General features: G+C 45.3%; 1 protein-coding gene across 3 annotated transcripts in view; it reads left to right on the top strand.

Moving 5' to 3' along the window:
• Positions 1-16,980, top strand: part of sf3b3 (splicing factor 3b, subunit 3) — a 73,388-nt gene that overhangs the window by 55,148 nt on the left and 1,260 nt on the right. For 2 of the 3 annotated variants that reach the window (XM_038807107.1, XM_038807106.1), the window contains exons 22-26: positions 3,102-3,227; positions 4,939-5,151; positions 10,701-10,799; positions 13,260-13,403; positions 14,531-14,635. In XM_038807107.1, coding sequence (XP_038663035.1) covers positions 3,102-3,227; positions 4,939-5,151; positions 10,701-10,799; positions 13,260-13,403; positions 14,531-14,635 — 687 coding nt within the window. Of the gene's footprint in view, positions 1-3,101; positions 3,228-4,938; positions 5,152-9,580; positions 9,640-10,700; positions 10,800-13,259; positions 13,404-14,530; positions 14,636-16,980 lie in introns of those variants that run through there. The other variant, XR_005461859.1, reaches the window with a different exon arrangement.

Genomic DNA, 16,980 nt, shown 5'->3' with positions numbered 1-16,980 from the left:
AAGGTGAAGGGGCAGAACCCTTCAAGGAGTTTTATTGTAAACTGTACGAGTCGGAACCCCTGAGGGGAGGGGAGGGGACGGGATGAAGCAATTTATGGATCAATTGAGGTTCCAAAGGGTGGACGAAGATCTGGTGGAGGGACTGGGGGCCCCGATTGAGTTGGGGATAGTTAAGGGCCTAGCAAGCATGCAGTCGGGCAAGGCCCCGGGTCCGGATGGCTTTCCTGTAGAATTCTATAAGAAATTCTCGGAGCTACTGAGCCCACTCCTGCTAAGAACCTTTAACGAGGCTAAGGAGAGAGGAACCCTCCCCCCGACGATGTCACGGGCATTGATCTTGCTCATTTTGAGGAGGGTCAAGTCACTGGGTGCTACATGCCGATATCGATCCCGAATGTGGATGCCAAACTGCTGGCAAAAATTTTGGCTACCAGAATAGAGGACTGCGTCCGGGAGTGATTGAGGAGGACCAGACGGGTTTCGTCAAGGGTAGACAATTGAACACAAATATGAGGAGGCTCCTGAATATCATTATGGTGCCCTCAGAAGGAGGAGACGCAGAAGTAGTGGCTGCAATGGATGCAGCGAAAGCCTTTGACAGGGTGGAATAGGAGTACCTGTGGGAAGTGTTGTGGTGGGTTTGGATTTGGTGAGGGATTCATAGGGTGGGTCAAGTTACTGTATCAGGCCCCCGTAGCAAGTGTATCCACTAACCGGCTGAGGTTGGAGTATTTTAGACTGCATCGAGGGGCGGGACAGGGGTGCCCCCTATCCCCGTTACTATTTGCCCTGGCAATCGAGCTGTTGGCCATAGCGCTGAGGACTTCAAGGAACTGGAGGGGGCTGGTCCGGGGAGGAAGGATCTCCGGGTTTCCCTCTACGCAGATGACCTGCTATTGTATATTTCTGACCTGATAGAGGGGATGGGGGAGGTCATTCGGATCCTAAGGGACTTTGGGAGCTTCTCAGGATACAAGTTGAACGTGGGGAAAAGTGAGCTGTTTGTAATCCACGCTAGGGGTCAGGAGGAGAGACTGGTGGAGCTCCTGCTCAAGATGGTGGAGAGGAGCTTTCGTTACCAAGGTATACAGGTGGCTAGGAACTGGGATGCCCTACACAGGCTCAATCTATAGCGGCTTGTAGAGCAGATGGAGGGAGACTTTAAAAGGTGGGACACGCCTCCCGCTTTCCCTTGCGGGAAGGGTGCAGACTGTGAAGATGACGGTTCTCCCCAGATTCATGTTCGTTTTTCAGTACCTTGCTATCTTCATCCCCAAATCCTTCTTCAAGCGGGTGAACAGAATTATTACGGGATTTGTGTGGGCAAACAAGACCCCGTGAGTTAAAAGGCTGTTTTTGGAGCGCAGTTGGGAAGGGGGAGGGAGGGTTGGCACTGCCGAACTTCTGTAGCTACTCTTGGACGGCTAATGTGGCCGTGATTAGGAAATGGGTAATGGAGGTGGGGGCGGCGACATGCAAAGGCACCAGCCTAGGGGCACTAGTAACGGCACCGCTGCCGTTCTCACCAGCACGAAATGCCACAAGCCCGGTGGTGACGGCGGCACTGGGGGTCTGGGGTCAGTGGAGAAGGCACAGGAAGGAAGAGGGGGCCTCCGTTTGGACCCCGATACGGAACAACCATAGATTTGCTCCGGGCATGATAGACGGGGGTGTTTCAAGGCTGGCATAGGGCAGGCATTAGAAGGATGAGAGACCTGTTTATAGATGGGACTTTCCCTAGCCTGAAGGCGCTAGAGGAGAAGTTCAGCCTACCCCGGGAAATGCCTTCAGATACCTCTCAAGTCCGTGATTTTCTCAAAAAACAAGTGGGGACATTTCCGTTGCTACCCCCTCGAAGGATACAGGACAGGGTGGTGTCTGGCATCTGGGTAGGAGAGGGGAAAGTGTCAGACATCTACCAAGAGCTGCAGGAGGCAGAGGAAGCCTCAGTGGAGGAACGGAAGGGCAAGTGGGAGGAGATAGGTGAGGAGCTAGATGAGGGCCTGTGGGCTGATGCCCTGGGGAGGGTGACTTCTTCCTCATCATGTGCCAGGCTCAGCTTAATTCAGTTTAAGGTGGTACGACGAGAATGAGCAAGTTCTTTGGGGTGGAGGACAGGTTTGCGAGGTGTTCAGGGAGTCTGACGAACCATGTCCATATGTTCTGGGCATGCCCGGCGCTTAAAGAATTCTGGCAGGGCTTTGCGAGGGCTATGTCCAAGATCTTGGACACGCGGGTGAAGCCGAGTCCAACAATAGCGATCTTTGGGGTGTCAGAGGATCCGGGAGTGCAGGAAGCGAAAGAGGCTGAGGTGTTGGCCTTTGCCTCCCTGGTAGCCCGGAGACGGATCTTATTAATGTGGAGAGACTCAACACCGGAGCGTGGAGACCTGGGTTAGTGACATGGCTGGGTTTCTCAGCATGGAGCGAATAAAGTTTGCCTTGAGAGGGTCCTTGCTGGGGTTCTCCTGGCGGTGGCAACCTTTCCTTGACTTTCTAGGGGAGTGGTAAAATGTCAGCAGCAGCAGGGCGGGGTGGGGGGGGGGGGGTGCAGGGTTCAGGTGGGGGAACTGTCTATTTAATGTATATTTTCTTTTTGTATAATGACAACAGCCACCTAGTTTTGTTAAATATTTTAACGTTTATTTTTCTGTTATTATTTAAAAATTCTGTTTGAAAAAGCTTTAATAAGAAATTTTTTAAAAACCAACTCAAAAGGTCACAGGGGTGCAAAGCTATGCTGTAGCGAGAGAATATCTAAGATTGATCCGAAACTTGTAACAAACCTATACCGATGATTGGAACTATGCCTCAAATACGCTGCACTAAAGTCCATAATTCATTATGGTTTCACCTGAGGAAGGAGCAGTGCTCCGAAAGCACTGAAACAAACATGTTGGACTTTAACCTTGTGTTGTAAGACTTCTTACATTATTGTATTGGCAGTGACATCAAACATTTGAATATGCTTGACTGGGTGAATCTGAGTTGCAATGTATGATGGCATTTAAACAACTTCATAATTCATTAAGTTACTATGAATTAGATTGTCCTGTTTGTGTCTTTATCTTTAATTTCTTTCCTACATCCCACTTCCAACAGACATCCATTGAAGATGTTCCAACAGCCATTGCCCCTTTCCAAGGCCGCGTTCTGGTCGGATTGGGAAAACTCCTGCGCATCTATGACCTGGGGAAGAAGAAGCTACTGAGAAAATGTGAAAATAAGGTAGAGCTGTTGATACTTTCTGAAGGTACTGGGTGTTTATGGTTATGCTTGGAACTGATAGTCAGTGATCCAATTGGTGTAAACGTGCCAAGTATCATTCTTGCACTGGTTATGGGAGGGGCAGAGCACAGGTAAAGCACTGCACTGAGAAAGATCGTAGACTCCATACAACACTTGGGCAGTATTGGAGGAGTGAGACCGTGGACAGTCTGTCATGACTGCATAGGGGACAGTGCAAGAGTGGAAGGAAAAGAAAGCAACAAAGTAGAGGTGTGATTTTAAAAAGTACAGTGAGACCCAGATGAATGGATATTCTCACTTTTTGATGGATTGAAAAGCTTGCATGGTAAAATATACAAGATGCTTACAGATACCACAGACACTTGTGAATTATGAGCCACAGGCAACCTCTGGTGCACCGTATCTTTTTTACAACTTGCAATATGGAACATGTTGCAAAGTATTCGAAACTTAGTCTGAATTACTGGCATTTCCGCCCACATCCATCTCCCTTTCTGCCCACATGCTGTAAGGCTACATTTGTAGGTCAGTGTGAGGTGGCAGTGGGTTTTGTGAAAGGCTTTTGTGCTGTTCACATAGCAGCCACAGCGATGCAGAAAGCACTCATCTGTAGAATGGTCATATAGACTCGAAACAGTAACTGTTTCTCTCCACAGATGCTGCCAGACCTGCTGAGTTTACCCAGCATTTTCAGTTTTTATTTCGGAAAGCACTCCGTCTCAGATTGAATGATTGGCTCTGTCTCAAGGATTGAGGCTGTAGACACTTATCAATACCGGTTGCCTTTTACTAGCATAACTGGATTGACTTTGTGACACAGCAGCATTGAGTGGGGGTTGGAATGGGGAAATTCACAATGGTGAACCGTAATTTTCAGAGTAAATGCCCTTTCCACTTGCTCCATAGGATTAACTGTGCCTGCAGCATGGGATATGTTGTTGATTTCAACTGAGATATGCCTGCATGATTGCTTTAAGCTGAGCATCCCAAGCCAAATGCAACAATTCTTTTTTCACCAAGCTGAATTATAAATGGAGATTCAAGAGTTCTCTTGGAATTTAATAAGATTTCTGAGTGCAACATGAAAAGACAGCAGCCTGTATTTTAAATGAACACTGCCACCTTCTCGAGGACAATTAGGGATGCGCAGTCTGAATAATAATCGCTTATTGTCACAAGTCGGCTTCAATGAATTTACTCTGAAAAGCCCCTAGTCGCCACATTCCGGCACTTGTTCAGGGAGGCCGGTACGGGAATTGAACCCGCGCTGCTGGCATTGTTCTGCATACAAACCAGCTGTTTAGCCCACTGTGCTAAACCAGGTCCTAGCTTACCCTGCAATGCCAATATCCCATGATATCACAGTGACTTCATTGCCATTTTGAATGTAAGCCTACTTGTGACAATAAAGATTATTATTATTATTATTATTATGAAATATTTAAAAAGCACATCTAGTGAAGAAACTGGAAATGTCTGCTTCCCAGCTTGAAATGATTTCAAAGTAAATGTTTTTTAATCTGGATATACAGAATTACAAACTGAGCCGTGAATGCATATGACTTGGATATCTGAAGGTCTGCTCTGCAGGATGGTGGGTGGCAAACTCCGAGATATTAAATTAGGGTTGCATAAAGGATCTTATGAAATGAATATCTGTTGTAACTTGCTGTGTTTTTTCTTCCTTCAGCACATTCCAAACTTCATAGTGGCGATCCATACCATTGGACATAGAGTCGTTGTCTCCGATGTCCAGGAAAGCTTCTTCTGGATTCGATATAAACGAAATGAGAACCAGTTGATCATCTTTGCTGATGACACGTTGCCCCGCTGGATCACCACGGCTTGTCTATTGGACTATGAAACCATGGCTGGTGCTGATAAATTTGGCAACATTAGTGTGGTAGGTGATAGACTGGACTTTGCCTATCCCTGCAAACATTTGCCGCCAGCTGAGTGACTCAGTCGTGTACTTGGTGTTTTGGGGCATAGTGGGGTCTGGGTGCACCCTGAAGGTGGTGCCATTTGATTTCCCAAACTGAGGATAGAACTGCAGCAAGTTTTTAAAAACTTGTTATTGGGATGTGAGTGTTGCTGGCAAGACCAGCATCTATTGTTCATACCTAAAGTCAGATTCTGGGATATTAACTGTAAGATATGATGCGGTGACTAGTCCAGTAACATTACCAATCTGCTACCATGGTTACTGATACCAGAATCTGAGCTTTCATAAGACTTTACCAGAAAATAAGAGCTGGTGGTTATTGAAGAGTATGAGCATAGATAATGAGCTGTGCCTAGGTTAATTCGACCATAAGAAATTGTTCATCTGTGTCGTTGAAAAAGATGCAGAAAGCCGTCGGCTGGCGTGTTGTGCTGGGACCCTATGCTTCACTAAAAACGCAAATGTTTCCCGACTGGCAGAGGTTCCATGTGTTTTGATTCTCTTCACAAGAAAATTAATTACCTCTGACTCGCAGAGATAGACGAGTTTGCGAGTTGAAGGTGCTACAAAGTGTGCCTGATTAACCAGCTGTTGTTCAGGAAGTGTTTGAAATTTGTGCGAGACAGCTGTCTGTTCTACATTTAAACCACTTCTCCCTCTGCTCTTCCTGTCGCTGGCTTTCCCAGTTTGGCATTGCTCTTTGGGAAAATTACTCCTTTTCAGGCAAGCTTCTATTTTCAGTAGACTATAAAATATTTTGTTTCCATGTCTGCTATTGTGGGAAGTAGTCATAAGGTTTCAAAATGTGATAGTTGTGCGCACTGTTGTACCTGTAGAGTTCAGCCTGTGCTGTTTTCAAGGTGCCAAGTAAATGACTGACTAGACTCCCGTGCCTGTGGGAAAGTTGAGATCAGGTTGCTCTATTACACACAAACCCTCAGAAACCAATTTGTATTTCAGTTGTCGTTAGATGAGTGTTCTGTTATAATGACCACATCTACAAAACATGTACCTGCATCTCAGCAAACCTTTAGCAGCATGGTAGCACAGTTGTTAGCACAATTGCTTCATAGCTCCAGGGTCCCAGGTTCGATTCCGGGCTTGGGTCACTGTCTGTGCGGAGTCTGCACGTTCTCCCTGTGTGTGTGTGTGTTTTTCCTCCAGGTGCTCCAGTTTCCTCCCACAGTCCAAAGATGTGCAGGCTAGGTGAATTGGCCATGATAAATTGCCCTTAGTGTCGAAAAAGGTTGGGTGGGGTTCCTGGGTTATGGGGCTACAGGGATACGGTGGAGGTGTGGGCTTAAATAGGGTGCTCTTTCCAAGGGCCGGTGTAGACTCGATGAGCTAAAGGCCTCCTTCTGCACTGTAGGTTCTGTAGAACAAAAGAACAAAGAAAAGTACAGCACAGGAACAGGCCCTTCGGCCCTCAAAGCCCGTGCCGACCATGCTGCCCGACAAAACTACAATCTTCGACACTTCCTGGGTCTGTATCCCTCTATTCCCATCCTATTCATGTATTTGTCAACATGCCCCTTAAATGTCACTATCGTCCCTGCTTCCACCACCTCCTCCGGCAACGAGTTCCAGGCACCCACTACCCTCTGTTTAAAAAAAAAACTTGCCTCGTACATCTACTCTAAACTTTGCCCCTCGCACCTTAAACCTTTGCCCCCTAGTAATTGACCCCTCTACCCTAGGGAAAAGCCTCTGATTATCCACTCTGTCTATGCCCCTCATAATTTTGTAGACCTCTATCAGGTCACCCCTCAACCTCTGTCGTTCCAGTGAGAACAAACCAAGTTTATTCAACCGCTCCTCATAGCTAATGCCCTCCATACTAGGCAACATCTTGGTAAATCTCTTCTGCACCCTCTCTACAGCTTCCACATCCTTGTGGTAGTGTGGCGACCAGAATTGAACACTATACTCCAAGTGTGGCCTAACTAAGGTTCTATACAGCTGCAACATGACTTGCCAATTCTTATACTCAATGCCCGGCCAATGAAGGCAAGCATGCCGTATGCCTTCTTGACCACCTTCTCCACCTGTGTTGCCCCTTTCAGTTACTTGTGGACCTGTACACCTAGATCTCTCTGACTTTCAATACTCTTAAGGGTTCTACCATTCACTGTATATTCCCTACTGCATTAGACCTTCCAAAATGCATTACCTCACATTTGTCCGGATTAAACTCCATCTGCCATCTCTCCGTCCAAGGCTCCAAACGATCTAAATCCTGCTGTATCCTCCGACAGTCCTCCTTGCTATCCGCAATTCCACCAACCTTTGTGTCGTCTGCAAACTTACTAATCAGACCAGTTACATTTTCCTCCAAATCATTTATATATACTACCATAAGACCATAAGACATAGGAGTGGAAGTAAGGCCATTCGGCCCATCGAGTCCACTCCGCCATTCAATCATGGCTGATGGGCATTTCAACTCCACCTACCAGCATTCTCCCCGTAGCCCTTAATTCCTCGCGACATCAAGAATTTATCTATCTCTGCCTTGAAGCCATTTAGCGTCCCGGCCTCCACTGCACTCCGCGGCAATGAATTCCACAGGCCCACCACTCTCTGGCTGAAGAAATGTCTCCGCATTTCTGTTCTGAATTTACCCCCTCTAATTCTAAGGCTGTGCCCACGGGTCCTCGTCTCCTCTCCTAACGGAAACAGTTTCTTTGCGTCCACCCTTTCTAAGCCATGTATTATCTTGTAAGTTTCTATTAGATCTCCCCCTAACCTTCTAAACTCCAATGAATACAATCCCAGGATCCTCAGCCGTTCATCATATGTTAGACCCGCCATTCCAGGGATCATCCGTGTGAATCTCCGCTGGACACGCTCCAGTGCCAGTATGTCCTTCCTGAGATGTGGGGCCCAAAACTGGACACAGTACTCCAAATGGGGCCTAACCAGAGCCGTATAAAGGCTCAGTAGCACATCGCTGCTTTTATATTCCAACCCTCTTGAGATAAATGACAACATTGCATTCGCTTTCTTAATCACAGATTCAACCTGCATGTTTACCTTTAGAGAATCCTCGACTAGCACTCCCAGATCCCTTTGTACTTTGGCATTATGAATTTTCTCACCGTTTAGAAAGTAGTCTATGCTTGGATTCTTTTTTCCAAAGTGCAAGACCTCACATTTTCTCACGTTGAATTGCATCAGCCATTTCCTGCACCATTCTCCCAAACTGTCTAGATCCTTCTGCAGCCTCCCCACTTCCTCAGCACTACCTGCCTGACCACCTAACTTCGTATCATCGGCAAACTTCGCTAGAATGCCCCCAGTCCCATCATCCAGATCATTAATATATATGGTGAACAGCTGCGGCCCCAATACTGAACCCTGTGGGACACCGCTGGTCACCGGCTGCCATTCCGAAAAAGAACCTTTTATCCCAACTCTCTGCCTTCTGTCAGACAGCCAATCCTCAACCCATGCCAGTAGCTCACCTCGAACACCATGGGCCCTCACCTTACTCAGCAGCCTCCTGTGCGGCACCTTATCAAAGGCCTTTTGGAAATCCAGATAGACCTCATCCACTGGGTTTCCCTGGTCTAACCTACTTGTCACCTCCTCAAAGAATTCTAACAGGTTCGTCAGGCACGACCTCCCCTTACTAAATCCATGTTGACTTGTTCTAATCCGACCCTGCTCTTCCAAGAATTTAGAAATCTCATCCTTAACGATCGATTCTAGAATTTTACCAACGACCGAGGTTAGGCTAATTGGCCTAAAACGAACAGCAAAGGTCCCAGCACTGATCCCTGTGGAACACCACTAGTCACAGCCCTCCAATTAGAAAAGCATCCTTCCATTGCTACTCTCTGCCTTCTATGACCTAGCCAGTTCTGTATCCACCTTGCCAGCTCACCCCTGATCCCGTGTGATGTCACCTTTTGTACCAGTCTACCATGAGGGACCTTGTCAAAGGCCTTACTGATGGCCATATAGACAACATCCACTGCCCTACCTGCATCAATCATCTTTTTGACCTCTTCGGAAAACTCTATTAAGTTAGTGAGACACGACCTTCCCTTCACAAAACAACGCTGCCTCTCACCAATACGTCAATTTACTTCCAAACGGGAGTAGATCCTGTCTCAGAGTTCTCTCCAGTAATTTCCCCACCACTGACGTAAGGCTCACCGGCCTGTTGTTCCCTGGATTATCCTTGCTAATATAGTCACTTACAGTGCATGCATTCAATCAAATGTGATTTACCGCTATATGAAATTGCTGATGGAACAACTATTGCAAATGTTCTCTGGTTTCTTCAAAAAGAAGTAGATAATTGTCTTTAAGTTCGAACAGACATTACGGCAGGTGGACATTAGTACACAAAATATTTATCCCAATTTAATCACTTAAACAGGTGAAGGAAGACTAACACAAAACAATTTGGGGAAATTTGTATCTGGACTTTAACAGTGGGTAAGGAGAACATTTTTAGTTTCCTGTTTTGATTATGTTTGTCATTGCCCAGAATGCTTTAAAAAAGTGCACAGAATACTTTAAAAAATAATCTGGTTAAGCAAGGTGGATTCAATAGCAATGACAGTAGTCTGTATTTATATAGCAGTGTTAATGTTTTGACAAGTTCCACGGTGCTTCATAGCATTTGCAAATAAGATTGGATGCTGGGCCATGTGAGACATATGGGCAGAGGTTTTATGAGAGCCTTAAAGGAGAAAGGATTGGTTTGGGGAATTTCAAGTGCATAAGACATCAGCAGGTGACGGCAATGCTGCCAATGATGGGATGAATATATGGAGGATATGTAAGATGCCAACATTGGAGGTATGCAGACTATTGCAACATCTGGGCCAATTGCTTTGTGGTTTTTTCTATATTTAGTACCTGAAAGAAATAGCTGTGTTTCGATAATGTCAATTAGTTGGCCCCTATTGCTGAATGTTGTTACTGTCTTGCTTTGTGAGTAACAATCTAGGCTCGTGTGGAATCTTTTCTGGCCCTCTTTAAATTCCACCCTAAATTTTCGAACCGTTAACCGCTGCAGAAGTAATTGACAGATTCACAACCATAAACCTCTTGCCGGGTCTGGAAAAGATACACAGATTTATAGTGAATAAGCACTATTACTGTCTGAAGTAACTGGACTGCTTAAGGTGCTGCAACCTGCAACTTAATTTACATTCATGAAAATGGATAGTAGATAATTGTTCATATTTTAAACTGGGTGTTTTTAAGTGGCAGTGACTGTTACAAATGATCAGATTCCCTATCTAAATAATCAGGGCTGTTAATATCATTTAAAACTGCTAGTTGCAAATAAATACCAATATATGTCATATAGCAACTGGTTCACTAGGTTTTTTTTGCATTTGATGACTATTTTTCTGTGGTTGCTTAGATTAAGTACATCTGTCAAAAAGTGAAATGCTCCAGTCAACATTCCTGGTCATGTGTCTTTTTGGGAGGGGCCATTGTATATGTAGGAACCAATTATTAAGAATAAGCATTGACTTTTGCAGGTGAGATTGCCTCCAAACACAAGTGACGATGTTGATGAGGATCCCACTGGGAACAAAGCATTATGGGACAGAGGCCTACTTAATGGAGCTTCCCAGAAGGTAAGGCAATGCCTTTCAATATAGACAAATGATTTCTGGGCTTTGACCTGCTGCACAACATTAGTAATGTGTTGGGGTGGAGTAAGTGAGAACTGAGATGATTGACACAGTGTTAACATCCTGGGGCTAGAACAGGCCACCAATGGAGATGCATACTGCAGAAAGTGCTGAGAATGGATAGAGTTGGAGGTGTGCTACAAAAATCATACTTTGTATACTGTTGTAATAGATTATCATTAGGCTGGTGTATGCTTTGCAGTCATGGAATTATAGTTTGGCTCCTCATACTTGACCTAAACCCCAAGTCGTGTGCTTGTACTCTGATCATCCATAATTTGACTGCTGTGATTTTTTTTTTCCCTCACTCTTTCTGTCGCCACTTCCGATCTAGGGCAATAGGTTGAAAATGCTGGAATTAGCTTGTGTTATTTTGGATTCAGTAAGAGAAACCACTTTAGCCAGCACATTTCAACGTTGCACTGCTTTTTTCATAGTGTTCATTCATTGCCTCCCGTTTTTGTGGAGAATGTGCAAACTCCACACCGACAGAGACCGTGGGCCGGGATTGAACCCGGGTCCTCAGACGTGAGGCAGCGGTGCTAACCACTGTGCCGCCATGCCGCAAGTTAATCCTGCCACCACCTGTCATGGGCATTATAACCATTGGCTTCACCCTAGGGGCCATACATTCTCACTCCAAATTCGGAAGGATTTGGAAGCATCTACATTTGAGCTGCTAAACATTTTTCTTTTTTTTCAGTGGGCATACCGTGATCTACTAATATTCTTCACGGCACTCTTTGATAGCTTCCTGTCTGGGCTTTCGGTTATGTTTCTCTAACATGTAGCCTGGAAATAGTTGGGCAACTCTCAATGTTTTACTCATGATGTGGAGATGCCGGCGTTGGACTGGGGTGAGCACAAAAGGAAGTATTACAACACCAGGTTAAAGCCCAACAGGTTTGTTTTGAATCACTAGTTTTCGGAGCACTGCTCCTTCCTCAGGTGAATGAAGAGGTATGTTCCAGAAACATATATATTATAGACAAAGCCAAAGATGCAAGACGATACTTTGAATGCAAGTCTTTGCAGGTAATTAAGTCTACAGGTCCAGACCGAGCAACTGGAGAGAGGGATAATCACAGGTCAAAGAGGTGTAGTTGTCTCAAACCAGGACAGTTGGTAGGATTTTGCAAGCCCAGGCCAGATGGTGGTGGGGTGAATGTAATGCGACATGAATTCAAGGTTCTGGTTGAGGCTGTACTCATGTGTGCGAAACTTGGCTATAAGTTTCTGCTCGGCGATTCTGCATTGTCATGTGTCCTGAAGGCCGCCTTGGGGAACACTTACCCGAAGGTCAGAGGCTGAATGCTGCTGAAGTGTTCCAACTGGAAGGTAACATTCCTGCCTAGCGATTGTCGCGCGATGTCCATTCATCCGTTGTCGCAGCGCCTGCATGGCCTCGCCAATGTACCACGCTTTCGGGCATTCTTTCCTGCAGCTTTTGAGTTAGACTACGTTGGCCGAGTCACACCAGTATGTGCCACGTACCTGGTGGCCCACGGATGAATGGACATCACGTGACAATCGCCAGGCAGGAATATTCCCTTCCAGTTGTGGAACACTTCAGTCAAGGGGCATTCAGCCTCTGATCTTCGGGTAAGCATTCTCCAAGGCAGCCTTCAGGGCGTGTGACAATGCAGAATCGCTGAGCAGAAACTTTTAGCCAAGTTCGGCACGCATGAGTACGGCCTCAACTGGGACCTTGGATTCATGTCACATTACAATTACATTCACCCTCCACCATCTGGCCTGGACTTGTGAAATCCTACCAACTGCCCTGGCTTGAGACAATTCAGACCTCTTTAACTTGTGATTATCCCCCTCCAGTTGCTACGTCTGGACCTGTAGACTTAATTGCTTGCAAAGACTCGCATTCAAAGTATCGTCTTGCATCTTTGACTTTGTCTATATATATGTATGTTTCTGGAACCCACCTCTTCATTCACCTGGTTAAAGTCCAACAGGTTTGTTTTGAATCACTAGCTTTCGGAGAACTGCTCCTTCCTCGGGTGAACCTGGTGTTGTAAGACTTCTTCCCCCCCCCCGCCCGCCCACCCACCCTCATTCACTCACTCATTCACTCCGTTGTAAGACTTCTTACTGTGCTCACCCCAGTCCAACGCCGGCATCTCCACATCATGACTTCATTCATCTGAGGAAGGAGCAGTGCTCTGAAGGCTAGTGATTCAAAACAAAACCTGTTTGACTTTAACCTGGTGTTGTAAGGCGTCTATTATTTTACTCAGTGCCTCTGAAAACCGCAAGAAACTGGAAGCCACCAGTTTTGGGAATAATAGGCTATCCTCCGGGTAGGGTTGATTACTTAAGAGGCTTCAATGTGAAATCCAGGCCAAAGTAAGGAGACAAACTTACTGTGATTGTGTGTTCTTTGTTCAGGCTGAGATCATCGTTAATTATCATGTGGGAGAATCAGTCCTTTCACTGCAGAAAACCACGTTAATTCCTGGTGGCTCAGAATCGCTTGTGTACACAACACTGTCTGGAGGTATCGGGATCCTGGTCCCATTCACATCACACGAGGTGAGTCAGATATGCGTGTTACTATTAATGTTCCTTTGGAGCTAGGTTGCTGAGATCTCAATTTTTTTCCTTCCTTGAAGATGACTGTTGCTGGAGTATAGTTCCATTTGGAATGGGCTTTGATTCTAAATAATTACCATCAGCCTTTCTTGTCTTGCATTGCATCACCTAGTAGCACATTTTGTTTAATGATCAGATCAGAAACAATGACGTTGGCAATCCCACCTAAATGACTCATGGTCAGTGGATTTAGCAGCCAGCTGCTGTGCTGAGTGAGATTGGCATACTCTCAAACCTGCTGTGAGACTCAGTTCCATGTTGCTGTTATGAAATAAACCACTGAATTAATCTATGTTTCCATATGTAGCCACTTGTAAATTGCACTGTTAGCTAATTTTTGATTGTTTGGTTACTTTGGATGTCCATGTGGTTTGATTTCAGTGTATCTTGTGGTTTAAGTTTACTCGTTGAGCTTTTACTCTGAAGCCTGCAGCTCCATGTTGACAGCCCAAGTAAAAATACAACAGGTTAAAATAAATTTTATTTTAAAACCTCTGTGCTCGGTGGCACAATGGTTAGCACTGCTGTCTCACAGCTCCAGGGACCTGGGTTCAATTCCAGCTCAGGTGACGGTCTGTGTGGAGTTTGCACTTCCTCCCCATGTCTGCTTGGATTTCCTCCGGGTGCTCCAGTTTCCTCCCGCAGTCGAAAGATGTGCAGGTTAGGTGGTTTGGCCATGCTGAATTGCCCCTCAATGTCCAAAAGGTTAGGTGGGTTTACGGGGATAGGGTGGAGGCGAGGGCTTAAGTAGGGTGCTCTTTCCAAGGGCCGGTGCACTCGATGGGCCGAATGGCCTCCTGCATTGTAAATTCTATGAAATTGCTGCCCAACTCGGTATGTTAGTAAATCCCTTGAGAAAAGCTTCCCAGGGACTGGACTTGGGCACAATCTCCTGCCTTCACTGGTGAACTGGGCAAGTCAATTCTTGTTTCCTGTTGCTGTACCCTTTCTTCCTCAAATCTTGAGTGATGGTAAAACCCCACTGTGATGTTTGTAGATCTTGTGCTCCATAAGACATGTTTAATAATTTTTGTTTCTGACGGACAAATCTGTTTCTTTATCCACAGGATCATGATTTCTTCCAGCACCTGGAGATGCACATGAGATCAGAACATCCTCCACTCTGTGGGCGTGACCACCTTAGTTTTCGCTGTTACTATTTCCCTGTAAAGGTAGGTGCCCTTTCAGCTGCTTCGATGTCAGTTTTAAGGACTGAATTACTGCATGTTAAAAATAGAACTGCTGGGGTGGCACGGTGACGCAGTGGTTTGCACTGCTGCCTCGTGGCGCCGAGGTCCCAGGTTCGATCCCGGCTCTGGGTCACTGTCCGAGTGGAGTTTGCACATTCTCCCTGTGTTTGCATGGATTTCACCCCCACATCACAAAGACGTGCAGACGAGGTGGATTGGCCACGCTAAATTGCACCTTAATTGGAAAAATTGAATTGGGTACTCTAAATTAATTTTTTTTTTTAATAGAACTGCTAGGGCAGCAGGGTGGCACAGTGGATAGCACTGTTGCCTTGCAGTGCTGAGGACTCTGGTTCGATCCTGGACCTGGGTCACTGTCCGTGTGGAGTTTGCACATTCTCCCTGTGTTTGTGTGGGTCTCACCCCCACAACTAAAGATGTAGGTGGATTGGCCGCGCTAAATTGCCCATAATTGGGGAAAAAATAAATAATTGGGTATTCTAAATTTATATTAATAAGAAATAGAACTGCTTCAATCTGCACTGCCCATGTTCATAAATCAAGGTTCTAGAAATTCTAAATTAAGGTAACTAAATAGGTGTCTGTTGCATAGCTGTAAAGCATCAAGATTCAGATCTGTAATTAAGCTTTTTGCCAAGTTGTGTGGATGTACACTGTGGAGCTAAGGAACTAAAGTTTTACCTGCATGTTCCCAATCATTTACATAGATTTCGACTCACTGATAACATGATATTCTGATTTAAATAACTGTCCATCAATGAATGCCAAGAACAGATCTTTGCAAGCCCATTCACAACTGAAACAGGACAGATCAATGAGTAGAAAATAGAAGCAGAAATTAAACTTAGTTTATAAGCTGAATTGTGAGGTCACATGTGGCTCATGGGCTGTAACTTGAATATGCTACTGTAAGCCTAAAAGCACATCAGTGTTTAAAACTTCCACAAAATCTGAGCACTGTTGAAACCATGTAATTCTGTTGATCCATTATATATTTCATTCAAGTTTTGTACCCTTTAAAGGCTGCTCTCATTTGTATCAACATGACTGTTGCTTGATTCCCTCCTCCCATCCCATACCCCAAATGTGAGCTGACTCCTGCATTAATGTTTACTGGCTTCACTTAAACATCCGCATGGTGCATGTGGATATTTTCATAGACAGGAACCCTGAGAAAGAACAGAAATCACTATTTTTGTTCTCCCCTGTGGAAATTATACCATTGTGTATTGGTAGGCTATTTGCATCTATCATCACTGACCTTGATCCGGGAGAGGGGTTTACGAGATATTTCTGAATCTGTGTGCTGGATTGAAATAAAAACACAAACTCAAAAAAAAAATTCACTGACCTTGATCATGTCCTCACCTGGTGTTGACTTTCCAGTTACGATCACTGGGAATCCTAGCTGACTTCTCCCCTCCCAGCCCTAGTGTGCATTGGGGTACAGCGGCCAAATGCAGCATTTCTACTTCCTTACCTGCAGTCCAGCTCAGTGTGAACTGGGTGATCATATCTGAGACCATCCAATCTGTGACTTTTGAGTACATGCAGCTAGGGTGTGCTTCAGAATAAAAGGGCAACATGGTGGCACAGTGGTTAGCACTGATGCCTCATAGCATCAGGGACCCAGTTTCAATTCCACCGTGGCTCATTGTCTGTGTGGAGTTTGCATGTTGTCCCTGTGTCTGTGGGTTTCCTTCGGCTTCCTCCCACAGTCCAATGATATACAGGTAAATTGGATTGGCCATACTAAATTGCCCTTCGTGTCCAAAAGGTTAGATTGGATTACGGGGATGGGGTGGGTCATGGGCCTAGGTAGGGTGTTTATTGACAGAGTCAGTGCAGACTCAATGGGCTGAATGGCCTCCTGCACAGGTAGTGACCCTATGAAACCAGCAAAACCATATTTTCCGTATATTCCTGCTAGTCATATTCCCCGTGTAGATAAAGAATGATCAGACAGCATGAAATTAATTCACAGCTATAAAGCTGGAAAATTATACTTGAATGGGGTGCAAAATATATTTTCAAAAGTTTAAAATTCAGTATTTTCCCTTTTAAGAAAACATTACCACCCAGAGGAACCGCGCTCCCTTGTGCAGGCTTTGTCCATAGGGCATTATGTAATTGTTGCAAGTGCTGAGACCTCCAACTGCAGGGAGTGAAAGAAAACATATCCCTTTCAAATGCAAACAGTTTCTGGCTAGCAATAATCATAGATAGAAATGATTGAAACCAGCATTGTGGCAGGTATGTTGGCACAGTTGCAATATAAATAGTTTGTGATTATTACTGGTAAAGAT

This window comes from Scyliorhinus canicula, chromosome 9, assembly GCF_902713615.1.
Source record: "Scyliorhinus canicula chromosome 9, sScyCan1.1, whole genome shotgun sequence".
NCBI lineage: Eukaryota > Metazoa > Chordata > Chondrichthyes > Carcharhiniformes > Scyliorhinidae > Scyliorhinus > Scyliorhinus canicula.
This window is presented reverse-complemented; position numbering and strand designations above follow the sequence as displayed.